This window comes from Pangasianodon hypophthalmus, chromosome 4, assembly GCF_027358585.1.
Source record: "Pangasianodon hypophthalmus isolate fPanHyp1 chromosome 4, fPanHyp1.pri, whole genome shotgun sequence".
Lineage (NCBI taxonomy): Eukaryota > Metazoa > Chordata > Actinopteri > Siluriformes > Pangasiidae > Pangasianodon > Pangasianodon hypophthalmus.
The window spans coordinates 33,512,443-33,539,358 of NC_069713.1; the positions used below are offsets into that span (position 1 = coordinate 33,512,443).

The 26,916-nt window shown below is 42.0% G+C and overlaps 3 protein-coding genes across 6 annotated transcripts in view; 1 reads left to right on the forward strand and 2 right to left on the reverse strand.

The window, feature by feature from the left end:
- The window catches only part of cbln12 (cerebellin 12), a 5,388-nt gene extending 508 nt beyond the window's left edge, over positions 1–4,880 (reverse strand). Inside the window, exons 1-4 of one of the 2 annotated variants that reach the window (XM_026912175.3) lie at positions 4,786–4,880; positions 3,531–4,048; positions 3,325–3,444; positions 1–3,232 (exon numbers count right to left, since the gene is read on the reverse strand). The exon at positions 1–3,232 is cut by the window's left edge and continues 508 nt beyond it. In XM_026912175.3, the coding sequence (XP_026767976.1) occupies positions 3,035–3,232; positions 3,325–3,444; positions 3,531–3,818 (606 nt within the window). In that variant the 5' untranslated portion in view covers positions 3,819–4,048; positions 4,786–4,880 and the 3' untranslated portion in view covers positions 1–3,034. Of the gene's footprint in view, positions 3,233–3,324; positions 3,445–3,530; positions 4,049–4,763 lie in introns of both variants that reach the window. The other variant, XM_026912176.3, reaches the window with a different exon arrangement.
- A 3,770-nt stretch (positions 4,881–8,650) lies between these two features.
- Positions 8,651–10,995, reverse strand: LOC128318076 (uncharacterized). Its single transcript, XM_053233043.1, has one exon. It carries the CDS (start codon positions 10,265–10,267, stop codon positions 9,440–9,442), a length of 828 nt encoding a protein of 275 aa, XP_053089018.1. The 5' UTR covers positions 10,268–10,995; the 3' UTR covers positions 8,651–9,439.
- A 99-nt stretch (positions 10,996–11,094) lies between these two features.
- The window catches only part of chd8 (chromodomain helicase DNA binding protein 8), a 77,655-nt gene continuing 61,833 nt past the window's right edge, over positions 11,095–26,916 (forward strand). For 2 of the 3 annotated variants that reach the window (XM_034304145.2, XM_034304147.2), the window contains exons 1-6: positions 11,095–11,215; positions 11,769–11,998; positions 12,163–13,071; positions 23,034–23,312; positions 23,452–23,568; positions 24,721–25,184. In XM_034304145.2, the coding sequence (XP_034160036.1) occupies positions 12,163–13,071; positions 23,034–23,312; positions 23,452–23,568; positions 24,721–25,184 (1,769 nt within the window). In that variant the 5' untranslated portion in view covers positions 11,095–11,215; positions 11,769–11,998. The remainder of the gene's footprint in view (positions 11,216–11,768; positions 11,999–12,162; positions 13,072–23,033; positions 23,313–23,451; positions 23,569–24,720; positions 25,185–26,916) is intronic. The other variant, XM_034304146.2, reaches the window with a different exon arrangement.

Below are 26,916 nucleotides of genomic sequence, written 5' to 3' on the forward strand. Positions count from 1 at the left end.
GCTTATACACGCTGTGCATATGACATTTAAAGTGTTTAATGACAGCTGCAGAGTAACTGGACTTTGTTCTTTACCTCGATCCTATTGTGGAAGATTTGTACTTTGCTTAAATATTAGTGAAATTGAATAATTGTACTCCTACTCAAGTAAATTTCCAAAAGAAAGAATATCTTTTACTCTTTACTGGTTCTCATTTGCCTAACACATAAAAACAAAATGTTAAATATAATTATATCTTTTAATTTGCAATCAAATCCAGATATGTTATGTACAAGTTTTTAATGTAATTTAGCTAGTTAATTTAGCCAGCTAGTTATGTTTTGTATATTAACTTGATAAATTAGCTACCTAGTTATGTTTTATAATTTTGTTTAGATTAGCTAATTAGTCAAGTTTTATAAATTGGCTTGTTAAATAAGCTAGCTTTTTTTTACACAGATCCCATACCTTTACTGAAGTACAGTGTACAGTCTCTGTACTTTTTCCACCGTTGTAAACGACAAAAATAAAAAGACAATAAGATAGAAATTTAGTCAGCAGAACAGAACTGATTGATTTAATCAGTGATTATTTCCCCGCAGATGTTAGCGCAAACAGAGCTCAGTTGAGTGAAGAGACTAATTACAGTATCGCCAAATTCTGATTAATATCAGGATACTGATGTGCATGTAAACTAGACTGATGCAGAGGATGCTGATAAACAAAGTGATAAATAATTGGGCAATAATTTAGTTTTTCTGTAAGCAGATTTCGGGTTTAAATGTAGAGGTAGGTGGGGCAACGTTCAGTGGAATTTGGAAGGAATCTTTAAATGCAATTTTTGCATTTTCACTTTTGGTGGTAACAAGATTTTAAAATGCTATGACTTTGAGATGCATGCAAAAGGGAAACAGAGTTCAGCTCAGGAAGACCTGCAGTGTCAGTACTGTGCAAAGGTCTTAGGCACATGTAAAGAAATAGAGTAAAGCAAAGATGCCTTCAAAAACAATGAAACTAAACATTCTCTACATTAAACAGCACTAAACTAAACAGAGTGAATATCTGTTTTGCTGAATATTTCACTTTGCTTTAAACATGTATCAGTAGTCTCAGGTAAACTTCAGATTTAAGTTTTCGGAAAGTTTTCGGAAAGTTTTCGGTAAGCATCTTTTTTGCTGGTAAGTTTTTTTTCTAAGCATCTTGGAGAATCTGTCACAGTTCCTCTGGAGACTTTGACTGTCACACTTGTTTCTGTATTTTCAGGTTTTACCCAACGGCTGTACATATGAGTGGATAATATGAAGCCATTTAGTCCCATCATGTGGTTTTGAAGCCTTTTTGGTCAGACTGAAAGTTGCCATCCTTACTGAGTTTGCGCAGTAGGTCAGAACTGGAGCCGGGGTCCGTGCAGTAGAGACCTCGGAGTCAGAGAGCAGTAAATACAGCAGGCTGGAGGTGGGTCTGCTGCTCGCCTGGTTTACTGTGTGTAAACAATCGCCTGCGTCAGGCCGGTAGTCTGCACGCTGTACACCTGAAGTACAACTTAAGATGGTGCAAGATGCTAAACACTAACTCAAAGTGGTAAATAGAGCATTGTTAATTAATATGTACATAACTGCATTTGTATAATTTGCACAAATATATTGATTTGACCTTTTTTTTGTCAGGAAAAGATTAAAGCTTTGAGTCTTGACTGACTGAGCTACTATTTGAGAGCAAACGTACATAAGTAAGTATATGTAGCTAATATATTTTTAAATGAAAACATACTGGTAAACAGTAGTCAACATTTACACACAGCACAACATATTTTCAGGGAAAAAAAAAAAATCACCGTTCACCCTGACTTTCATCAAACTCTGCCACCTGCAGGTGGTGGTGGTGAAGTGCACTCTTACGCTCCGCTCGCTCTGTTGCTGCAGTGCATTTAAAGAGGAGCGACTAACCTGAACAAACTACATTGAGTGTTAGTCATACAGTCAATAATAAATTATTATAAACTGTAGCTAATTTTAGCTGCCTGCTGAGGGTCAGTTAGAACAGTTTACAGCGGGACAGGACATGGCTTTGCTACAGAACTGTCAAGAGATTCAGGTGCATGTTGTAAAGTGCATGTTGTTTGTACTGATCCAATAATGCAGAAGTCGTCAATATATGTCTAATACAAAATTTGTGTTAAAAATGGTGCCTAAGACTTTTGCACAGTACTGTATATAGTAAAAATAAGTAATAATAAAATTTTAAAAATAAGAAAAGTCAAATTTTGACCATATAAAGGGTTTCTCAGTCCGTCACTGTGCAAAGGCACATGCAAAGAAATGCTGTAAAGCAAAAAGGCCTTTAAAAAGAATTCAATTAAATCTTCCTACATAAACAAAATACTATAAAGAGCAGTAAACAGTTATAAACTAAGCAAAGTCTATATTTAGTATGACAATCCTTTATCTTATTTTTTTTAATTAGTATTCTCAGGTGCAGTGTGTGCAGTTTTATAAGGAAATGAGCTGGAAGTGTTACTGAGCATCTTGCAGAAGCAGCCACAGTTCTTCTGGAGACTTTGACTGTCGACTCGCTTCTTATTTCTGCAGCGAAACCCAGCAGCCTTCATTATGTTTTTATCTGAACATTTTCCTGTAACATTTAATTTTTTCCTTGCAAAAGTAATGTTTGGAAATATAAAATGTTTTTGTACTGAATTGATCATGTAGAAGTCATATGAACATCTATAACAAAATTTGTACTAAACAAAAAGGGAACCTAAGAGTTTTACACAGTACTGTACAAGAAAACACGTTTAAATGAAGTAAATAAATAGTCCTGTTTCTTATTTATATTTAATGATCTTGCTTAAAGGATTTTATATATAATGTTAATTAACTCTGAAAAATAAGATCAGATTGTATATGTTTCCTTATAAATCATCTGATATTTTATTATTCTACTGTTAGATTAGTCTTGCTTGCTTGGACATAATGACATTTTTTTTCAGCTCTGTTAATTTAAATCAGTTTTCTGGCCAATCCTTCTGTACACATGGTTTGATATGTGTATTATTTTACAGGGGGAAGACCAGAAAGCCTGAGAAAGTGGAATATTTCCAGCCCCCCATCAAATTGCCCCGCTCCAGTTTCAGGTAGGCCTTGTCACCCCTCTCCATGATCACCAATCCAGCATTAGTGGCTGCTTCTCTGGTTACATCCTGGTCACCAGCAAAGGCAGAAATCATTGGCCATCCATTAAGCATCAGGCTCACCTACAACAGATAAACAAAGGGAAATGATTTCTGATTCTTTATATTAACTATCTGTTTCTATGGTAAAGCATTTACTGCATAGTAAGATGTACCTGTATGGTTTGTCTGTTGTAAGCTTTCACTACATGGAAGTTAAAGCTGTACACTCCTCTCCTTGGGGCTAAGAAGACGCTGCTCTCCTGGTCAAAATGACCTCCCACATTCACCAAGATCTGCAGAGAAAACCAGCCAGTCATGCAGATATAGTACAAAACGATTGGCCATTAACTTTACAGCTGCTGATTATTTCTATGTTTACCTGATCAAAGTAGATGATCATGGTACGATTGCTCATGTCTGTGGGCTCGTGGTTGGTTTGGCGAGTGGCAGAGAAGGCCACTCGGCCAGTGCCAGAGCGCACTGACATGCCCAATGCATTATTCGCAGGTTCTGAAGAAGGTGTTGAGTCACAGACAACTAAACATTTACCTTCCAGTACAATAGGCTCAGTGTCATTCTGACTTGTAACCACCAACGGATTCCACAGCAGAATTAACCCCAGAAGAGTGGGCACGCCGGTGGATAGACAAACTAGCACTGTATGCATGCTCTTAAATGATGCTGATAATCCACGTAATGTACTAGGTGAAATAAATTTTAAATTAAAAGGGCTAAGAGGCTTCTCTCTTCCTCTTTTCTCCCTCTTCAAACAATGTTTTTTTCTTTTAAAAAAAACCAAATACTGTGATTTTCTTGATAGATTGCTATGGTATCTGTGGGAAAAGCATATGGAGGTTTTTTAATTGAAATTACATTTGAGAGCCATCATCAAAGGATCTGTGGGAAGGGAAAGAGAAAATTAGAAGATGGAGATTAGAAAGAGGTCGGCAGAAAAGTTGCTTTGTCAACCAACAGGTAATCTTATAAGAAGGAGAAGAAAAATTGTTCATCGTCAGGTAACATATTGGATTGCTGTCAACATAGGAGAACAGAATCCAAGAGGGAGTACGTGCCAGGAGGAGAAAAAGGAACATCTCCACTGAGTGACCATCTGTCTTTCACACGCTTCCTCTCCCTCCTGATGTTCCATAACATGCACCCACCGACACAGAGCATCCAACCCTATTCCCGTTCCTCCAGCATATTACGTGAACAGTATCTTTCCAGTTTCTAAGAATGCTACTTATAGGCATTTTTAATACGCGAAAAAAGAAAATCTTGCTGCCGTAATGTAATCAATTGTCAATAAACAGCTACCACTATTTGGATACTTTTTCAACTGATTATCTGATTATTTATACTTTACTAACTGACAATTTCAACAAATATTTGAACACTATATTAAATGATCAAAAATATATGCTTTAACACATTTCTCCCTTTTCATTAATAATTGTTTCTCTACATTTATACAGACATATAAGGACCTCCACCTTTAACTTAAACCACCAAATTACATTTTATTCCCTTTTTAACCACGAATGTCCACTAGGCATCATATCAATATCTCTACGAGTCATGAAGTATAGAATGTTTCAAAGTTATTGCTTACTGATTGAAAGAGAGTAAGTCACCTGTCTGATGCAGCCATTTCTCCTCTGCAGTGCAGGATAAAGCGAGAAGAGACTGGAAAAGCTACGAAGCATATGACTCCTGCCTTATTTATCCCATCTACCAAAGACCCTCCCTTTAGTACAGCCCACTCACTGCACATCTCTCTATTTCTCTCTCTCTTCTTCTCCCTTTCTCTTTAATGTATCAGAAGCAAAATGTGGAAAAATCTGTTAAAACAGATTCTGAAATAATTGTTATAATAATTATATGAGAACTGTCAGTCTAAAGGGCCACTAAATATAAAATTTATTAACACAGACAACATAAAAATCACTTTAAAATTGTATGAAACTCCACATTATTATTTTATATAAAATTTGTACCTGTTAGATTCTCTATCCATATTTTCAACTGAAATCTGGTGTTAACATATTGTTCCTAAACTTCTTTATCTGTTTAAATAGCTATCTTTATTATCTTTTTAAAGAGTCAATAACTTTAGATAGAGTCTATAATGTTTCTTTAAAAGATGAAGAAACATTCTCTAGCTATTCTTTAAAAACGTTTAAGACAATAATCTAATGCTATTACAAGCTACGTGGATGAAAATAACTTTAAAAACACATTTCACAGCATGGGCTGTGCTGCGTCTGAGCCGTTTTTAACAGTCTTGAGGCCCGGGCCTATCGCAGCGCAGAGGGACCCTGCAGGGCAGCGAGTAATTCAATGCTGTCTAATTGATCAGCGAACACACACGTTAAATTATTTACTTTCCGAAAGTCCTCCATACATTTGTTCTTGACCCTTGATAGCTAAAGTGACATAGAGGTAGAAATGTCATCACTCAAGAGAAGTGTTTCTCTTAGGGAAAGGGGCAGCTCTGGCCACGGACATGGAGTGGTATGAAAAACAACTGGACTCTTCTTTTTAGTTATACTGTCGTAGGTTGACCTGCCAGAGTCCCTGCTTGCACTTTCTCACAACGTGTACCCTTTTAAAGCCTCTGCTTTCTCTTTCTCTCTGCTTCTGCCTGACAGGATGCTGGTACCTGATCCTGACTGCCTTCGCCTTCAGGACCTGCCCGACCCATCCCGATGCTTCTTAGCTGGAGCTTTCTGCACTTGTGACTCACTCTCTGCTAATGGTGATGGTCCCAAACGGATAGCCTAAAGACTGCTGGAGATGGTCCCACACGGTCTGTTGTTTGTCAGAAGTAATGAAAAGGCAGCAAGTAAATATGTAATTATGAATAAATGAACATTACAGGTATAAAGTGTTTCCATTCCTAGCTGATTACTTAACAGTTACTCTAACACTAACAACTAACACCTGGTATCAGTGCCTTTAGTGCTAACTTTCAGTAGAACTGCATCCCAGGTCGTCTCCATACAGCCGGAGTGATCAATCACAAAATGAACAGTTTCAGCCAACAAGTCCTCCTCCTCTAGTAGCAAACCCATTACTGATATAAACTTTATAGCATAGCATGGTTGAATGCTTGAATCTGATTGGTCAGAAGGTGTGTATTATTTGTGTATAACGGCACAACTTCAGCTGTAACACGAACATTAACATTAATGTGTGCTTTCTAATATGTTATTGTTTATATAGGAACAGTTCACACACAGCGGATGCGCCACATAATCTAAGATTAATAATAAACAGATTTAAAAATGGGTTGTTTATCAAAGTAATTCTTACAATCGGTGATGTGAAGTTAGGAGATGTTTATTTAACATTTATGGAAGGAGTCTCGGTCTCAGTACCGCTTTCTGTTTTCTCAGTTGTCTTGGGTAAAAGGGTGTGTGTGTGTTTGTGTGTGTGTTTGTGTGTGAGAGAGAGAGAGAGAGAGAGAGAGAGAGATTTAGCATAAGTGAGAACAGGAACTAATCTGTCTCATGGACATTCCACAGCATTAACTATAAACCACTAAAATGTGCGACATGTTGCTCATTAATAAATGACATTGCAATTATTTTTGTATAGCATCATGGTGTGTCATGTGTTATTCCTTAAATTTTAAATAGGGTTTAATAGAGTCAGTTGTTATATGTGAAAATCACAGACTTTAATAGACAACTCCAAATCCCATGCTGCACCAGGGCCTACAAATATGGCCACTCAGAACTACAACTCCCAACTTCCTACAACTCCCAACTTCCACGCTCAGGATAGATGAGGTGCTGAGTAAGTGTTGCCCCTCCACCACGGGAAAACAAGTGAATGTCTTTCTTCCTCACTCAGCTCCATCCGAGTTCACAGCTGGAGCACAACTGGAACACTACCATATGATGGATAACAGAAGCTTTAAGGTTTTGCACCAGAACTGACTGATATTTGAAGCTGTTCTTGATTCCCTCGACCCTGATTAAAGCCCCAGTTCCAGCTGAAGAAACGCGGCCTGATGCTGCCGCCACCATGCTTCACGGTGGGGATGGTGTTGTTTTGGTGCTTTTTTTGCGAAAAACATATCTTTTGGAATCATTTTACCTTTTGAAATTGGTCCCATCAGACCATAACACATTTTGCCACATGGTTTGGGGTGAGTTAGTTGGGCTTGGATGTTTGGATGTTTTTTGTGAGAAAGGGCTTCCGTCTAGCCAGACTCACCGAAACTGGACAGCTGAAGCCTGGAAAAGTACCAGGTGATTTTTTTCCTAACTTTCAGCTGTCCAGTTTCAGTGAGTCTGTGCCCATGAGAGCCTCAGATTTCTGTTCTTGCCTGACAGGAGTAGAACGTGATGTGGTCTTCTGCTGTTGTAGCTCATCCACCTCAAGGTTCAATAATTTGAGATGCTTTTCTGCTCACCGCGGTTGTAAAGAGTGATTATAGAGTTACTATATCCTTCCTGGCAGCTGGATCCAATCTGGCCATTCTCCTCCTTCTCCTCTCTTATCAACAAGGCGTTTCCACTCATTGAACTCTCTCTCACCCAGTGTTTTTTGTTTTTTGCACCACTCTGTGTAAACTCTAGAGACTGTTGTGTGTGAAAATTGCAGGAGATCAGCAGTTTCTGAAAAACTCAAACCAGCACATCTGGTACCAACATCCACGCCACAGTTAAATTCACAGAAATCACACTCTTCTGATGTTTGATGTGAACAATAACTAGAGCTCTTGACCTGCATCTGCATGATTCTATGCATTGTGCTGCTGCCACGTGATTGGCTGATCGGATAATTGCATAATAATAATAATTCATATCCAGCTTTATTAACGAGGCCCGATATCAGCAGCAGTGTGTTCTTCTGCTGAAGTCTTCTGTGCCCTACACTGGAACTGAATTTAATATATTTTATGTCAAATCATTGCACCACAAATTTTTCTACATCCAGATGTATATTTTAGTAACATTTACTCATTTTTTAAAATTATATTAGCTTAATTACTTCAAATAGTTTATTTCAAGTGAGTAATTCCAACTATACCCATCTACTTGAAAAATTATTTAGATACCAAACGAGTGAATACAATTACAGAAAAGTAACATTTTAGCCACAGGCCTAATTATTTCTAGTTTACATTAAAGTAACTTATTTTACTGCTTTTTAAAACTGCTTATTATTATTTAGGGAACCAAAAACACATTTTAAATTAAACAAACATGCGAGATTTAATCATGCTTAATTTACTAAAGGTTAGATTAGATAAGTTTATTTAATAGCAAGCTCATGCTTTGGTGCAATGTTACCCAATATTATAATGATTGTTTAAAAAATCAATAAAATTTCCCATTTTGCTCAATTAATCTTCTTTTCCATAACTATGACAGCATCGTAAGGATGTGGCTGATTTTTGCCCCATATCTATGCTAGAAAATCCAGCTACGTCTGACCAGCTATCCGGGGTTAAAGGCTAAAAATGTCACAGACATTCATGGCACCCCGCAATGCGTGGGAAAAGAAATTTCTATTTCTTCTTTTTGCGCACCACTGACATATTTTCACTTTATTTTCAGAGTAGCTGATTTCACACCACTCAGTCCACGAACTGAATCACTGCAGGCTAACATCAGGTGCAAGCTGATTCCACTTCAATTAGTGACAAACTTTAAGGCTGCAGTTTTTGTAAAATTTTATTAATTTTTGCTAATGTTCACAGTCCAGCCGCATGATCATTAAATTTCTTTTCTTTTTCTTTTTTTTTTTTGTGTGTGTCCTCCACTGTGGCCCCAGCTGCGTACGCCTCTCCAGTGATTTATGATTACAGCTGGTTCAGGAGCTGCGAATAACGTTGCCTTCAAGTCCTCCTCAGAGGTTCATGCATATGAGAAGTTTATTTTGCCCTGCTGAAAGAAAATAAAGAACTGAACAGGTAACGCGCATAATTACCAGTTCAGTCTTTCGCTCTGCAGTAGATTGAATATTGGGGGCCACCCTGACTTTTTGTTAAAGACACAGCCCTAACTCGGAAAGTCAGGGCTTATAGAAAAATTTGTCTGGTTGTAATTACGACGTTGTGGTGCTGTTCATGCGTGTTCACCTTGTAATCCCTGTCCCTTTTTGCCATATGGAGTCGCCACATCATATCACCTCTCATTTACAAAACGTTCAACTGTGCAACTTCTTCATCTCACTTGCCCACCCAATTTGTGCAGCAGTGGTAGCTTGGCCTCCGGTCACCGTAAACCACCAGCTCATCGGAAACGTATAACTTCTGGGTGCTTTGTTGCATCACATCGCTGCGAAGGCTGGCATGGTGAAGATTGGCATGGTGAAGGCTGGGATGGTGAAGGCTGCATGGTGAAGACTGGGATGGTGAAGACTGGCATGGTGAAGGCTGGCATGGTGAAGGCTGGCATGGTGAAGACTGGCATGGTGAAGGCTGGCATGGTGAAGGCTGGCATGGTGAAGGCTGGGATGGTGAAGATTGGGATGGTGAAGGCTGCATGGTGAAGACTGGCATGGTGAAGGCTGGGATGGGGAAGATTGGGATGGTGAAGGCTGGCATGGTGAAGGCTGGCATGGTGAAGACTGGGATGGTGAAGACTGGGATGGTGAAGACTGGCATGGTGAAGATTGGGATGGTGAAGGCTGGGATGGTGAAGGCTGGCATGGTGAAGGCTGGATGGTGAAGACTGGGATGGTGAAGGCTGGGATGGTGAAGATTGGCATGGTGAAGGCTGGGATGGTGAAGGCTGGCATGGTGAAGATTGGCATGGTGAAGGCTGGGATGGTGAAGGCTGGATGGTGAAGACTGGGATGGTGAAGGCTGGGATGGTGAAGGCTGGCATGGTGAAGGCTGGGATGGTGAAGACTGGCATGGTGAAGGCTGGCATGGTGAAGGCTGGGATGGTGAAGGCTGGCATGGTGAAGATTGGCATGGTGAAGGCTGGGATGGTGAAGGCTGGATGGTGAAGACTGGGATGGTGAAGGCTGGGATGGTGAAGGCTGGCATGGTGAAGGCTGGGATGGTGAAGATTGGCATGGTGAAGGCTGGGATGGTGAAGGCTGCATGGTGAAGGCTGGGATGGTGAAGATTGGCATGGTGAAGGCTGGCATGGTGAAGGCTGGATGGTGAAGACTGGGATGGTGAAGGCTGGGATGGTGAAGACTGGGATGGTGAAGGCTGGCATGGTGAAGGCTGGCATGGTGAAGGCTGGCATGGTGAAGGCTGGGATGGTGAAGGCTCTTTCTCAGCAAATAGTTTGGTATCTCTTCGCCCGAGCGTCAGACTCAGGAGCCCAGAGTCGAGCAGGAAATGGTTAGAAAGTGACTGCGATGATGATGCCATTCCTGTTAGACTTGTGCATTTGATATGGGTGTTTTGTAATGGAAGTGTTTATACTCATGGGGTTGTGCTTGTTGAGCCGGGAGGCTGTGCTGCGCTGCAGGAGTGTGAGGGTTACAGCCTTCACACTGCTGACCTGGGGCTGTTAGCCTCCAGACCCACTGCAGGATTAAAGAACAGATTTTTTTGTTTTGCTGATCTGGCTACATCTGGTCATGAAACTGTGTACACTTAATGTTTGGCTTAAGTGGTCTTTTATTATGGATAAATCAAATATGTGTTATTTAAGCCATAAGATAAATTGCAATGGCAATAACGTGCTCACTGGCGCATTATAATTAAATATTATATTATATTAAATATTATATTATATAACATATAATACTGCCTTAAGATCTAACGCATAAATTGGGGGAAACCACCGACGATAAAGCGACTGCTTTTACTGCTCTGTCAACCAAACTATAGTCCTGTTCAGCCTTCACGAGCCCAGTGATCCCAGCCAATCAGCTCGCGCACCATCATGATGGACATTTCTCTCCGCCAATCAGAAAACAGAATGTTGTCTCTCCCTCACGCTATTATCCAATCAGCGCGGGAGGATGAGACTCGGACACGCGCTTTTCCGCCGTTGCTGCTGGAGGGTAGTTCCTGCTCTGCGCTAGCTGTTTCCAGTAATCGTGTTGGAGAGGGAGAAAGCCATGTGTGTCGATGTGAAGGTAAATTAGCGCAGGGACGCGGTGAAACAGCGCGTTTCGCAGGTGGTCGCGGCGCCGCAGTGCCGGGGGGCCGCAGGTGCGCGCGGGCAGCGCCGCGGCCTTGTTCCGCTCCTGCCGTGTTTTTGTAGCACGTTGTCTCCGGTCCGGTTTGTTGATGAGGCGAAATGAAAGCGTCCGAATGAAAGAGCGGAGAAACGAAACGATGAAAAGTTACATTTTACATCAATAATGAACTAAAACATAAGCGATCTCCAGCGTTTTTCTCGCACATACACAGTGATTAAGCCCTGAGTGGAGATAGCAAACATTTAACAGGAGTGTTTTAGCTTTAGCGTGGAGTCTAGCTGCTAATCATCACCTGGAACTTCTGCCTGATTAAAATGCTGAATGTTTACTGCCTTCAGCAGCTCAGCAGCTCAGCACGCACTGTGTCCCGCACGGCTGTGTTTCTGACTCTGAGCTGCTGTTAGATCGTGTAGGATGATGAGCTCAGGCCAGTCTGCTGTGAGATATTTACAAACAGGTGAAATCTTTTGTCTCTGTTCTCCTCCAGAACCTCCTTCTTCTTCAGTAGCCCATCAGAGGAGTGTTTAAGGGCGGTGTGGTATTCACTCAGAGAGCACAGAGGAAGGAGAGGGAGAAGTTTGTCTCTGGCTCAGTGCTCCTCAGTGCTCCTCAGTGCTCCTCAGTGCTCCTCAGTGCTCTCACACACACCTGAGGTTCACCTGGCCGAGGCTGATGGAGGAGTGACCGCAGGGCCTGCTTCACCGCATCAGCTGGAATGTGAGTATATATATGTATATATATGTGTGTATGTGTCTATAAAGTGTGTAAAAGGTTTTATCTATAAACATGTTCAGGTTTGTGACTTCATGTTCTTGATTATTATTCATTTGTTCTGACTGGGAATTTTTTATTTACATTCCTCTTGTTACAAAATGAACAAGATGGCAGATCCCATTATGGACCTGTTTGATGATTCACCACTGTTTAACCTGGATTCCCTGCCAGAAGATACCTTTTCTCAGGGTTCCTCAGACCCAGTTGAGGAGGCTCTGAAGCTGGCCCTGGGCCAGGTGGATCCCCCATTAGACTCAGACTCAGCCCCAGACACCAGTGTCCCTGTCCTTAGTGACAATGCCCAAGCGCCACTCACAGCCACCACCACCATCTCTTCTGTTCCACCTAAAACACACCCAGTAAGCCAGGTGCCACTCTCACCCGCTGCTTCAGCCCCAGTTCCCATTCAGACAGTACCCCAGACTTCTGTTCCCATCGTCAGCAGTAGCAGTGGTTCCACCGCCGTTCTTCTGAGCTCCCCTTTGGCTGTGTCAGGGTCTCAAGTTGCTCCACAACAGCTGCAACCCCAACACCTTCTTACGCAACAGGCGGCAGGACAGGCAGCCCCAAAAATAGTGATTCTGAAGAGCCCTCAGGGTCAGGCCCAGGTACTGCAGAGCGTAGCAGGAGCTGCAGGCACTGCTGGGAAGCTCACCATTGCACGAGTGGTGACAGGGACACCTGTAAGACCTGGAATGTCCATCGTCTCGGGAGGGACAGTATTAAATGCTACACAGTCTGCACAGGGACAGGTGAAGGTGGGGACAGGTGTCCAGAGGTTGGTACAGACGCCTAATGGACCTGTGAAGCAGGTGCTGCTGACCTCTTTGCCCCAGACTCATGTCCAGTTACCTGCGCAGACGCAGATTACGCAGACAGAGATGCCAAAGTTGCAGCTTCAGACGCAAGTCCAGCCAGCACAGGTGCCGATACAGACACAGGTCCAAGAGCAGGTTGCTGGAAGTACAGCGGCAGCCCAAACGCAAGGTGTCACCCTGTCCACGGTAGCACAGCAGGTAGGACTGTTTATTTTCTTCCATATTTCTGTATTTCAGCAGAGAGCTCTCTGTGTCAGTGTGATGGGATGAGAGTCCGTGTTAATCAGAGCTGAAACCTGTGAGCTAGCGCATGCTAACTGAATACCTCCTGAAGAACACGTACTCGCAGCAGAAGCTTTAAGGGCACTGATACCTAACTTCTGAAGATGAGCTACAGGAAAGCGCACTACTACAGTGTGTTCTACACAGCTGTTGAAGGTTTTTGTAGATTTTGTCACAACACGTTTTACATGTGTATTGGGGCTGCAGCTAAAGAGGTGAAGTAACAGGTCAGTACCTGCAGCGCAGCATGACTGACGTTTATCAGAGGATCTCTCAGCGTGAGAATATGATCAGGTTAACCAAATGATATACACAGTCTGATGTAATGGTGTTCTGTACATTTTTTTACTGGCTCCACACACTCTTTATTTTTTTTTGCAATGGTATGTCTTATTTCCATTTCAAGCCCTGATTTGTTCAATTCCAACCAAAAATTAAAGCCAAAACACACAACTGTCTCGCTACTGAAACGCTCTGATGCTAAGCTCATTTTACTTGGCGTGTGCGTGTGCGTGTGCGTGCGCGTGCGTGTGCGTGTGCGTGCGTGCGCGCGTGTGTGTGTGCGCGAGGCCAGTCGCTTTTGGTGTGTGGAATCGACTCCGAAGCTTTAGGGTTGTTTCTTCGATTTCAGTGCCTGGATTTAGTGAATCAGCTTTTTTGGGACGTGAACCGAAAGCAGGATGGCGACTTGATGACTTCACACACGAGACACGATGGATATAAAAAGTTTACACACCCCTGTTAAAATGGCAGGTTTTTGTGATGTAAAAAAATGAAACAAAGATAAATCGTGTCAGAAACTTTTCTACCTTTATAGTGAAATTATAATTTATGAATTAAAGTGAAAATCAATAAGAATCGTTTTAGGGAAAAATGAAAAATAAGAGATGTGCAATAACCTGGTTGTGTAAGTGTACACACTCCTAAACTAACACTGAGTTGAAGCACCTTTAGATGTTATTTGTTTAGCGTAAGAGTCTATCAGCGTGGCACATCTCGACTTAGCAATACTTTGTCTTTCTTCCTTGTAAAAGCATTTAACTCTGTCAGATTGTGAGGGCATCTCCTGTGCACAGCCCTCTCCAGGCCACTCCACAGATTTTGGTTTAGATCTGGACTCTGGCTCGGCCGTTCCACATCGTTGATCTTGTTTAGGTGAAGCCATTCCTTTGCTGATTTGGAGGTGTGCTTCGGGTCGCTGTCGTGCTGAAAGGTGAAATTCCCCTTCATCTTTAGTGTTTAACAGAAGCTTTAAGGTTTTGCACCAGAATTGGCTGATATTTGAAGCTGTTCTTGATTCCCTCCACCCTGATTAAAGCCCCGGTTCCAGCTGAAGAAACGCGGCGTGATGCTGCCGCCACCATGCTTCACTGTGGGGATGGTGTTCTTTTGGTGATGTGCTGTTTTTTTTGTGCCAAACATATCTTTTGGTATTATGGCCAGAAAGAGGCTTTGGTCTCCTCAGACCATAACACATGGCTTTTCCAGTTGGATGTTACTGAGATGATGTCAGGAAACTCCTACAGGAGCAGCTGTGCTTTATTTGGGGTTAATCAGTCTCTGTAATTGATGGCAGATGTTCACTAATTAGTATTTAACATGAGTTTGAATGTGATTGGTTTGTTCTGAACCACATTCCCTAAAGGTTGTGCACACGTATGCATGCTGGGTATTGGAAGTTTTTGTATTTTTCTTTTTTCTCTTTGAACAGTGTAGTATTTCTCAACGCTTGTGGTTTCCACGTTAGCTGACTCGGGTAGCTTCGCTGCTCACCGCCCAGCACTGCGTAATGCGCTTGCTTTCATCATTCATCTGAGGACATGTTCACTTATTTTCAAACTATCAAGGTGTCATGCGCTCTACAGATCTATTTATTTATTTATTTGGCCAAAGTAGCACAGTAGATACTGTTTTAGATTAAATTTAGTTTAATGTGACCATAAATATGTGATGTAGCTAGAAACCTGCATAAGGTAGGAGAGAAAATACGCAGTGGTTAATAAGCATGATTCAGCCCAGTACATTGTGCTGCCACTGTGTGTCACATTCCCATGAACAAATGATTAAAAAATTAAATATTACTCCCATGAAAACACAAGTTATGTCATGAGACTAACAGCAGAGTGCAGTGTAAAGAGTTTCCTCGCTTTAGCGGAAGTGACATAGCACACGCCACAGTATATGCTTCATAACACCAGCGATAATGAAATTGCCACCTATTTTTAATATTGATTTTTTTTTTAATTGATATCGCGTAAACTGATGTTTAAAATGTGTTCTGCATTATGATTGAAAGGTTGTTTGTAGTGAAGTTATGCAGTGACCTGGCTGCCCTGTGGATGCTATTCAGTCACATATACAGTGGGTTCATAAAGTATTCAGCCCCATTTGCACACTTTGTTATAGATTTAATTTAAAATGGAGTAAATGTACCTTTTGCCATCAGTCTGCAATAACCCAGTGAGAAACTTCAGCAAAAAGAAACTTGAGCAAATTTATTAAAAAGCAAAACCTGAAAAAAGGGCATATTAGACCAAAACCCAGGCCATGAAGTCTGAGGGATGCTCTGATCAGCGGGCAAGATATGATGCTCTAGCACAGGAGAAGAAATACACACACACACACACACACACACAAAAGATTTTCAAAATGTTCTAATCAAGATTGTACCTGTTAAATATACATATTTAAATTTTTTATTAAAACATCCATAAATGCTATAAATTTATCCATAAATGGGTCAGGGTCAGGGTCAGGGTTAGGGTCAGGGTCAGGGTCAGACTTCTCCCAAACACTGTGCACTTTAAAGAAAAGAAGAAAAAAAAAAGCCACGATAAAGAGGCAGCACTTCACTGAGGACTGAGCTCGTAGCACAGAAAGCTTTAAATATCACTTCAGAGATGTGGAAATGGTACAGGTCTGAATGTCCTAAGCGGTATTTCGCCGGTCGAAATTATAATTATAGTAATCTGCACAATCGACAGACGAAGTGAGAAAACTGACGACTCCATGTTTGTATTTTGTTAGCAGTAAGTTAGGCAGCTATCTCAGATGAGCGATGTCTATTTTCTTTCTCAAACAGAGAACTGTATAGCCGGCGTTTTATATGTAAAGGTAGCAGCCATGTTGATTTGGCGTCACTCTGTATATGGGAAGGAACTCGGACATGAGAAGAATACCACCAAGTTTACTTCAGTTGCGGTGGCCTTTCACCAAAGACATGGTCCTCATTTACTCTGTCGAGAAAGAAGTCCAGACAGGGATGCACGTCAAAACAGACAAAGATGATGCTAGATAGGTACATTAGCCGTGGGCTTAGCAGGCCAGGTGAAGTGTTCAACACCTCTGAGCTCTGCAGAGATGGAAGTACCTGCTGGAAGGACAGCCATTTCCTAAACACTCAGTCAATCAAGCCTTTAATGTAGGGGCTAAATGACTAGATGGAAGTCACATCTGAGTAAAAGGCATGTGGTAGGTGCTTAAAGGACGGTGAGGACAAAGCTGCTCTGCTGAGTCTGGTGCAGACTCGAACCTACAGACATCTATGGAGAGACCTGAAGATGGCAGTTCACAGATGCTCCTGATCCAGTCTGATGGAGTTTAAGAGGATTTCTCATGAAGAATGGGAAATTGCTCAAATGCAGGTCTGCAGAACTTCTAGAGACGAGAAGGCTTCCAAAGGTATTTTTACCAAGAACTGAACAAAGGGTCTGAATACATTTATTAACATTTTTTAGAAAAAAGGGTCCGTATGGTTTGTGTGTAGATTTATGTCACTTAATTCAATTTTAAAATAAATCTATAATGAAAAAAAGTGTACAAAAACTGACAAGGTCTGAACACATTTTTGTAAATATGTTTTTGTTTTATATGGAGGTTGATTTTCATGAATTCATGTACAGAATATTCCATCACATATTCAATCATACACAACATAGTATGTAAAAACTCCTACAACAGCAGCTTTACAGAAATAAAAAGGTATCTATTGAACATTCTTTTATTTGCACTGGATAATGTTATTGTTTCAGAGAATATACCAAAGATGCATACATGTGGACACAGATGTATTGTGCTGGCAGTGATGGAATATGTACATTTCTTCAGAATGTTTTGAATCTTATGCCAATCCCATATGCAGTGACACAAAGTCCCCTCTTCCACACTGCACTCGCTGCATGTGTCTGGATTGTTATTGTTAAACCGGTGACACAGGGACGGAGTAATGCACAAACCAGTGACTGTATATACGGCTGGCATCATAACAGGGAGTCAGAAGTGAAGCCAGGACGTGTCTGAGGCCCTCTAGTGGCTGCTGCAGTTCTAACCCTAACCCTGGCTATTGCCATGTTAGTCAGTGGGAAAGGTGACAAACGTCTAATTTAATTTACATCTCCACAGATTATTTTCAAGAATAGTGCTCTTTTCTTTTTAGAAGTTCATTTGTCCTTGGTATGTCCCCAATATTTTTCCTTACAATAAATGCACGATGTGTAGAAGTTAACTGGTGATGAGTGAAAGGGAGCGGTTACTGAGGCGGTGGTCACTCCTTGTTAACTGAACGCCAGCGCCTTAATGAGTGGAGCATAAGAGCACACTTCTCCATTCATATAGGTAACGTACTGCAGGCGTCACGTTCTCCACTCGCGTGTGTGTGTGTGTGTGTGTGTGTGTGTACACACACATACAGTCATTGGTATAAATGCATAATCCGTTTTTACTGGATTAATTTGAAAATTTTCTAAGATAACATCTGAGGGGGACCCAAAAATTCCCAGAATTGTAAAAAAATAAATAAATTAATAAAAATAAATAAATAAATAAACCCATAATGTTATAAAACATACAGCGTTTCACCTTTAATCTCTTGTAGTCATCTTTTGTCATCATGTCTAGAGCCTGTGTTTTTTTTCCCCTTGATTTCCCCTATGGCGGTGATTTTTTTCCCTTCAATCTCATTTTTCATTTTGGGGAAAAAAGCCGACTCGTGGAGCGAGATGTGGCGAATGCAGTGGCTGTGAAGCGATAATCACGTTGTTTCTGGTTAAAAGTCCTCGGTTGACAGCGCAGTGTGTGCAGGCGCGTTGTTGTGCTGCGAGATCCAGTTCTGCGTGTGTCACTTCTCTGGACGTTTTTTTCCTGACGCTTTCCTGTAGACGCCTAAGCACTTCAGTGTACAGTCGCTTAGGTGCGCATGCCACATTCGCAATCCGGAATTTATATATATATAAATCTCTGTGACTTTAACCGTGGCCTGGTCGTTGGCACCTGATGGGCTAGTTTTTCATAAACTGCTGATCTCCTCGGATTTTCACGCAGACATTTATAAATTCTCCAAAATATTTGATTGTTTGAATAAACAAAGTCTGTGACCTGGGATCACTCAGATGATTCATTGAAACCAAAGGAGTGCAGCTGGTGTCATTTTAAAACGTGGCACGTGTTGGTCATCGCGATCCAGAGCTATCGGTCGCTTTACAAATGCAGGTAATTCCCGTGGTAATGCGATCATGTGACCAGTGTGCTGTCTGTATGTTTTAACTCCATATGTTGTGCAGACTGGGACTTCTGCTGTACAAACAGTGCTGTTAGATTAGATGCATGATTATAATGCTGATGTCGCACATTTCCGCGATGCACATCCCCTTTCTGCGTCGCGATGTGTAGCGTCACAGCGTATTGCTACACTCCTAATTGTCAGGCTTATGTTTAGATTTGTGCGCTGTCATTATAGCAAACTCTCAATTTCTTGTGCTTAATAGTTGCTTATTGAGCACTTTCAGTTTTAACAGGTGCTTCCGTGAGGAGCGCAAACCTGTTTGACACGTGAACGGGAGAGGAGTGGCGCTCCTGTGGGTGAGCCTTAGCGTTAGCTTTGACGTTGCAGCTATTCCTACAAGTCCTCACATTTGCCTCGCTGTGAAGGCTCTAAAGTTGAAGTTGGGGGGGGTTTCGCCATCTTTGCCTTAAGCATCCAGGTTTCACATACTGAAACTATGCTGCTCTCGTGCTTGCAGGTTCTCACTAGCTTCTGGATGTTCCTCTGATTCTACAGTTTTCTCTGTCAGAATGATAGCCACTCAACACACACTCGACCACAAGCTCAAGGCTGGCCATGCATCACACTACCCATTGTCATGTTTCCTGCTGAGGATTTCACATCCGATGTCTTCAAACGAAAAAAAATTATTTGAAAGAAGTGGCGGCAAAAAGGAAAGATAAAATACAGGAACTGATAGTGACGATAGTGTAGAAATTACTGATGATGGAAAATGTGGAAAAAGTTGCTTAAACGCAGAAACAGGCAAAAATCTTCCAGGCGACTTGTTTGAAACAGGAACACTGTCACATGTCACTACCAGTCTTCAGGTCAAAGGTGCGTGTAAAAGGTCTAAAATGTCTATACATGTGTTTTCAGCAGGCAGCTCTAACCTGGAGAACATCAGGACACTTTTTACCGCATGATACCGTCATAATTTAGTCTTTTCTTAGCTTTCCGGGTCCTATTCCCAGGTCCTATTCTGAGCCGTGGGTAATTTGTCATGAGAAAACTTTTAGCGTTGTAAATGTTTTTATTTTTTTGAGGGTTAAGACGTGGTAGGACATTTAATATTTGGCTATAAATGAGAAACAGGAGAAAACAGATTTTTAAATGTTAGTGAAAAACAACAAAGGCAACTGATGTATTTATCTTAATATGTAACTTGAGGAACGCAACGCCTCGCTCACTTTGTCTGTTGAATATTTGTGCTGTAAAAATGCCAAAATGCAAATCCTGATCTTCTACTGGCAAGTAATTAGTATGTCTACGGTTGTCCTGCTAGTTATTATGTCAGAGACTCGTCTCCAGCCTGTCTAGATATCCTGTCCATGAACACCACGAGTGGGAGTGAGGACCAGACACACAGGTTTCTACCTGCAGTAGTAACCTTAAGTCACAGGTATGAGCTGTAGGCGAGGACTGCCTACTCTCCCCCAGGTTAAGGGATTTCTTTCACTGTTTAACGCTGTCTCCAGTAGAGGGCAGCACTTCCTCATACTTGCATATTAGAGCTCATGTACAGTCTAGTCCCGTCTTCCTGAGGCACCAGATGGTTTGCCAGAAGATTTTTAAGGCCACCTGAACTTGACATCACCATCCACAGTAACAGTTAATGGCTCATCTGAAAGTAGACACTCAAGACTTTAAGAATTTGTGGTTTATCACAAGTATTTCTTCTTTTATCTTCTTTTATCTAGCCCACTAAGGGCAATATATGTAAAGAAAAGTTTAAAAAAAAAAAAAGAAAACAAATAACCCCCCAAAAAACTTTTTTCTTTTCACCTGAATGTTTATATATAAGTAAATGCTGATATCAGTCTAATTCCAGCTTACAGAGATCCACCTACTGCTTGTCCATAAGCAGCCAAAATTTGAAGTAGATAAATCCAGCTATTAATTCTGTGTAAGATTTTCCAAACATGGGTAGAAACATTTCCCGTTAGCACAAAGCCTCTGAAATGACAAAGTAAAAAGCAAACACTTCTAAAGAATGGCACAAAAGAACATCTCCAAAATGGAACCAAAAGTCTCCAAATGGCCCAAAATGTAATAACAAATGGCACTAGCATGAAATTCTCAGCTCCACGATGTGCAGTTTCACTGATTTTAAAAGTCTGAAACCTACTCATCTCATTTTCCCGTCTCAGCCCCGTCTCGGCACGGTCCCTGTCCTGTCTCAGCCTTGTCTCACCCCGTCTCTGCCCCGTCTCGGCCCTGTCTCGGCCCTGTCTCACCCCGTCTCACCCCGTCTCGGCCCCGTCTCAGCACGGTCCCTGTCCCGTCTCAGCCCTGTCTTGGCCCTGTCCTGTCCCATATGTAATATATGCATGCAGATGGTGCTGTTTCTCTCTCCTATGACATGGATTTTAGGAGGCAAAAAAAAAAAATAAAAGCCTAAAATTTCCAAAATATAAACTAGTAAATGCAAAACAAAAAATTAAAAAAAAAAAAAAAAAACAGCAGTCAAGTGGCAGAGTGTCGCCGCTCAGGGAAACAAAGACAGTCTGCTATAACACACTTCACCTGCTCTCGTGAATAGCTCTGCTTGTCTTCTCCCAGCTGAGACTTTGTCTCTCTCGACAGAGGCCGAGGTTTCCACGATTGCTGTGGGGAAAGCATGGCCTCTTCATGGCCACCTGTATTTGGACGTCCTCAGATCTCAGTGTCAGTTCTCCGCCATATGACAAATGGCATCACACCTCAGACTAAAAGTCTTCAGGACTCAGGAAAAAAACTGTCAGGTCTCATACAGACTCGGGGCATAAAGGCATTTTACCCGATGCCTTTATGCCCCGATTCCCATTTTGCCCTGATTCCCATTTTGCTCTATAATCAAGCAATTAATATTGAGTAAGTGACATTTTGGACACAGCATCGCCATGTTTATTGTTGCTCCAATGGAAATAGATCCTCACTCATGGTCTAGCGTGTCGGCTAGCTCCCTAACTGGCTCCCACTGATTTGTACATTCCTGTTAAAGACGCTTCAGGTGGCGTCTGTTCTTCATTTTCACCTTGATGTGATCATCTTTCATATTTTAAGTCAAAAGTTATATTCCTGTAAAGTATCGTTTGCCGTGTCGGCTGATGATGTGAGTTCTCACTGAAAGCGTTTCTGAAGGTTTTTTATCACTCGTAGGTGTTCAGCAGTATGAGAGGCTTTTGTAAAGAAAGAACTTCAGTCTAACTGCTGTGTAAATCCAAATTCTGTCAATCATGGAATGACGAGTGATTTAGTCTTTATTTTTAACCAGTTGCTGTGGTCTACATCACTTCCCTTGTCTTTACTGAGGGTCCATTAGAAGAAAGAGGGAGTCAGTTGTGCGGAACTGCAGGATTAAACTGGCCAGTATATTGAACTCCAGCCATTATAAAGCCTCGTATAACGTATTTGTCAATTATTTGATTATTATATAATGGATATATGTCCAGAAAATGACATTGTGCTCATATCACTGTGTGTGAAACAAATATGAAACGCAGGGGAAGAACTCGCTCTTCAGTGCGAGAGTTTAATCATAGAAGAGAATCGTGTTTATTAAAGACACTGGTCTACGAAACGAACAGAATGAATGTTTAAACTGAGATTTTTAGAGCATCTTTTCATTTTTTTCATCTATTCTTTGGTGAATTTTTCATGGAACACCAGTGGATCGCGATAAAGGATTAAATCCAGGTTTTGCGTTCCTGAACCACACACTCCCAGCAGTACTGCACTGCGTGCGGTTTGTAATGCAGCCTGAATTCTCACTGAATGTGTTACTGCCTCTCACTTTTCCAAATGAATCTGCATAGTGGAGAAGGATGAAGCACAATCCATTTTATGAAGTGATCTGAAAGTTGCTTGCAGTAGCATTTTTCTACCAGTGAGGGCGGTAATTCCAAAAGCTTACATCCTATCATTTTATTACATCGTCTATAAAAAAATTATTAAATCATTAATACTTAAACACTTGGTATGATGTTGCTGAGCTGCTGAGTGTCACCTCGACTGTAATAGTAAGGACACAGTGACGCAGCCAGTCAGGAGAGAGGGAGAGAGGGAGAGAGGGAGAGCGCATGGGCATGTAAACGAGCAGGAGTGAGAGTAGGACAGAATGTTACACTATGAAAAGAAAAAGGGTTATGGACTGATGTTGTACCTTTTCTGGTGAAAAATTAAGGTGTTTAATTGGTCTCTGTTTTGGTGTGAAGCTGGTGAATAATCAGCCTGATACCTGTGAGAAGTGGTTTAGCTTGAGATATCATGATAACAGCTAGTGGTTAATTTTAGCTAATTTTTTCAGCTATTATTATTATTATTATTATTATTATTATTATTTCTTCCCACCACTCAGGCTGAGCCTAAGAGAATCACACTGGTGCTGCAGCCGCCTTCTCAGGGTGGGACGAACCAGACCGGTGCAGTGACGGTTGGTGGCAATCCATCAGCAGGAGCTGGACAACAGGGTCAGCAGCCCAGGCTTGTATTGGGCTCTCTCCCGGGGAAATTAGTCCTTCAGGGTGGCCAGCTGGCAGCGCTTACCCAGGCTAGAGCAGGCCAGACCGGGGCACAACCAAAGGTGCTCACTATCCAGCTTCAAGTACAGCAGCAGCCCAACCAGCAGGGAGCCAAGGTGAGTCAAGAGCTGCTTCTTACTGTTTTTTTTTATTTATTTTTGGCTTGTGTTTGTACTGTGTGCATGCTGTAGGATTAGCAGGAAGTTGTAAGCTAGTTAGAGATGAACACTAAATCATGAACCTGTTCTTATTCAGTTTCAGCTAGTTTCTGGTACCGCGAATGCTAGTGGCTGCCACCAAGTCGTCCAGGTTTCTCAAGGCCAGGGAGCACAAAGACTGGCAGTGCCCGTTAAACTCCTGCTGCAGCAACAGGTACGACAGACACTTTAGACTGGACTTCAGAGGATCAAGTACAATAATTTGTTTTCTGGACAAATCAAAAGTGTTTGCAGTTTCATTTCCCTGATGAGCGTTTACAGTTATCACTTTGTACTGAAGGGACATCACGTGTTTGGTAGAAAGCGATGACTGAAAAACAGTCAGGTGTGCAGGGGCTGGTTTATTTTATTTATTTAGTTAGTTATTTTCAGTCCCACTCCTGGCTGCACCCGTAGGAATTCCTCCCACAGTTATTTTTTAATAAAATCCCAGCACTGTGGCGAAAGAGCACGTTCGTTGCCAGTGTACACATCGCTATTCGTTCCCGCTCAGCTAGTTTAAACCCTGTCCACACTCGATAAGAGATCAGCACTACTGAGGGCCGAACTCCCGGCTCATTATCAGCCTGGAAAAACCTCGCAGCTGCTGCTGTAGACGCGGTATCCTCCGTCCGAGGAAGACTGTAAGGATATAAGAATGTACGGTTATAAGGAGGGCTCTGAGACCGACACGGACTGGCGTACTGTTAGCTTTCACTCCAAATATAAACTATATTAGTTGAGACACACGAGCCATCAGGTTGTCCACACAAGTGCATCTGAAGAATTGGCATGGCCTTAACTAGTGTAGAATGACACACAGATTTATTTTTCACATATATTGTCCTGATTTATTTGTTTTTGTCATTAACAGTGTCTGAAAAGCATTGAAGCTAGAATTGTCATTTGTAGCGTGTGTGTGGCTGTTAATTGAAGTGCTGTTTAATGTGTACTTAGCTGCTATTTATTAGCAATAAATTGTGATGTCCTGACTCAGTTTTTGCTTTAACTGTGGAAAAGATGATTAGCTGACTGCTTTTTAAAATTAGTGATCAGATTATTGAAAAAATTAACAGTTGCAACCCCTAAAGCCCATCGTGCCTTTTTTTGCACAAAATAATACATGATTTGAACTTGAATTGGCACAAACTGTACACGCTCATAAGGGAAATGCAGTTGCAGATATGTGCTTAAATTAAAATCCTTAATTATTTTCAGGCAAGAAATATTAGAAGTTAAAGCATTTTGTAATTTATTTTTGGCACAGAGAAGATAATTTAAATTTACATTATTGCTTTTCTTTTCTCAATGACTCGTGTTTCCCAAGACAAGCTCAGCTTCTTGTTCTGGTGGTGCAGTTTCGGTGGTGAAGGTCATCAATACCTCAGCTGGATCTTCTGCCAGCTCCACACCTGCCTCGCAGGGTTTACGTATCGTCAAGGCCACTGAGCCCTTGCGGAAAGTGGAGACTCTGTGTAAGCAGGAGAAGGCCAATCGAATTGTGGCTGAGGCCATCGCTCGGGCTAAAGCCCGTGGCGAGCGGAACATCCCACGGGTGCTCAGTCAGGATGAATTTCCTGCTAGACAGACTTCTATTGACCAGGATGGTGTTGCAAGTCCTACTGGGGCCAAGAAGAAAAGTGCAGGAGGGAGCAAGAAGAAGAGCCCTGCACTGGGTGCAGCCACTGTGAAAGCTGCAGTCGGAGAAAAGAAGGTTAAGGTGAAGAGTCCTGGATCTGCAGTGGCTGGAGGAGGCGGAGGCTGTAAGAGTAAAGGGAAAACAAAGCCCAAGTAAGTGCTCCTGTGTGTGTGTGTGTGTGTGTGTGTGTGTGTGTGTGTGTGTGCGCAGTTCTTAGTTGGTCCTGAGTGCCTTTTAGTAGCAAGTGTTTTTAGACCATCTTTGTCACTGCTTGGATGTTCTTTGCAGTCTTTGGTCACACACACGTCAGAAATAAAGCGGTAGACACTCTGCAGTGAAGACAATGAAGAAGACACGGTCCTCATGACCAGCTTTTCTTAGACTTTTTCTACAGAGCCATAACTATTGTTTTTCCATTTTTGTTACGATTGGGTCAGATGTTTTTCATGCAGAATATTGAGTTGAGTTCCATGTTGGATGAAGGACACTACATGATTTATTTTTATCTTTGCAGTCTGTGGTGTTGTCTCTGGGATTGTTCCTTCATGGTATGGCAGGAACTTAAGCTCATTTTTGGGCGTATTTGTACACTTGGACGATACAGCACAATAGACGGTGGGCAGTATGGCACACAAACTCAAGCGATCCACAGGTTATGGCGACTCACTGTGGTATGCAGCTGTATAATTAACTAGTGCTAAATATAACGGTCACCTAAAGCCCAGAATACGGCTGATATCCTGGAGCCTCCGCACAGCTTTTAACCGTACATGTGTGGGATCTGCTCCCGATCCTCCGCACACGTGGCAGCAGCTGTATTGCTCAAGGCGAGGTAGGCAGTACAACTGCGCACCTGATATGAACACATGGTGTGACAACACGCTGTCGTATACGACGACGTAATAAACCCAATTAATTACAGCTAGTCAAAGCATAGGATAGCTCCAAAATTCTAACACCTTTGTAAAGCTCAGGCTGGGCGAGTAGGGCAACTAGTGCTAATTATAAAGGTCAAATAAAGCATTGAATAGCCCCAGTGTTCTAATGCCTCCGCAGAGCTTTGGGCTAGACGGGCTGGAGATCCCCTCTGGATCCTACGTGTGCGTTAACAACACGTGATGCGTGGTCATTGTGTGATCACTATAATAACTTTAATATCCTAATGCCTCTGCTAAGCTTTAGGCTGTGTGAGTGGAGGATCTGCTCTGGATCCTAAACTCAATGAGTTATTATTGATTAATACATACTAATCAGTTAATTCTGATTAATGAAAAATTATTGTTGAATAATAATACTATTATTAAGATAATAGTTTCTTATACTCTATCTCTTCTTAAGCTAAGTGTAGATTAGCTTAGCAGCAAACAGTATCAGGCCCAGGCTGGAACTCTGCGGATGCTGTGGGTAAGTTAACACTGCCTCTTGGCGATATGGGCATTTCTTATTTAAACAGGAGCTTTACGCTTTTTAAACTGCAAAGTTTCTGTCACAAAAGCCAATTACTATTCCTCACACGGGGCACAATAATACTACAGGGCAAATGGTACTCTTTATACAGGAAGCCTCAGGAGGCGGATAGGTGTGTGTGTGTGTGTGTTTGGGGGCGGATAGGTGCGTGTGTGTGTGTGTTTGGGGGCGGATAGGTGCGTGTGTGTGTGTGTGTTTGGGGGCGGATAGGTGCGAGTGTGTGTGTGTGTGTGTGTTTGGGGGCGGATAGGTGCGAGTGTGTGTGTGTGTGTGTGTGTTTGGGGACGGATAGGTGCGTGTGTGTGTGTTTGGGGACGGATAGGTGCGTGTGTGTGTGTTTGGGGACGGATAGGTGCGTGTGTGTGTGTTTGGGGGCGGATAGGTGCGTGTGTGTGTGTTTGGGGGCGGATAGGTGTG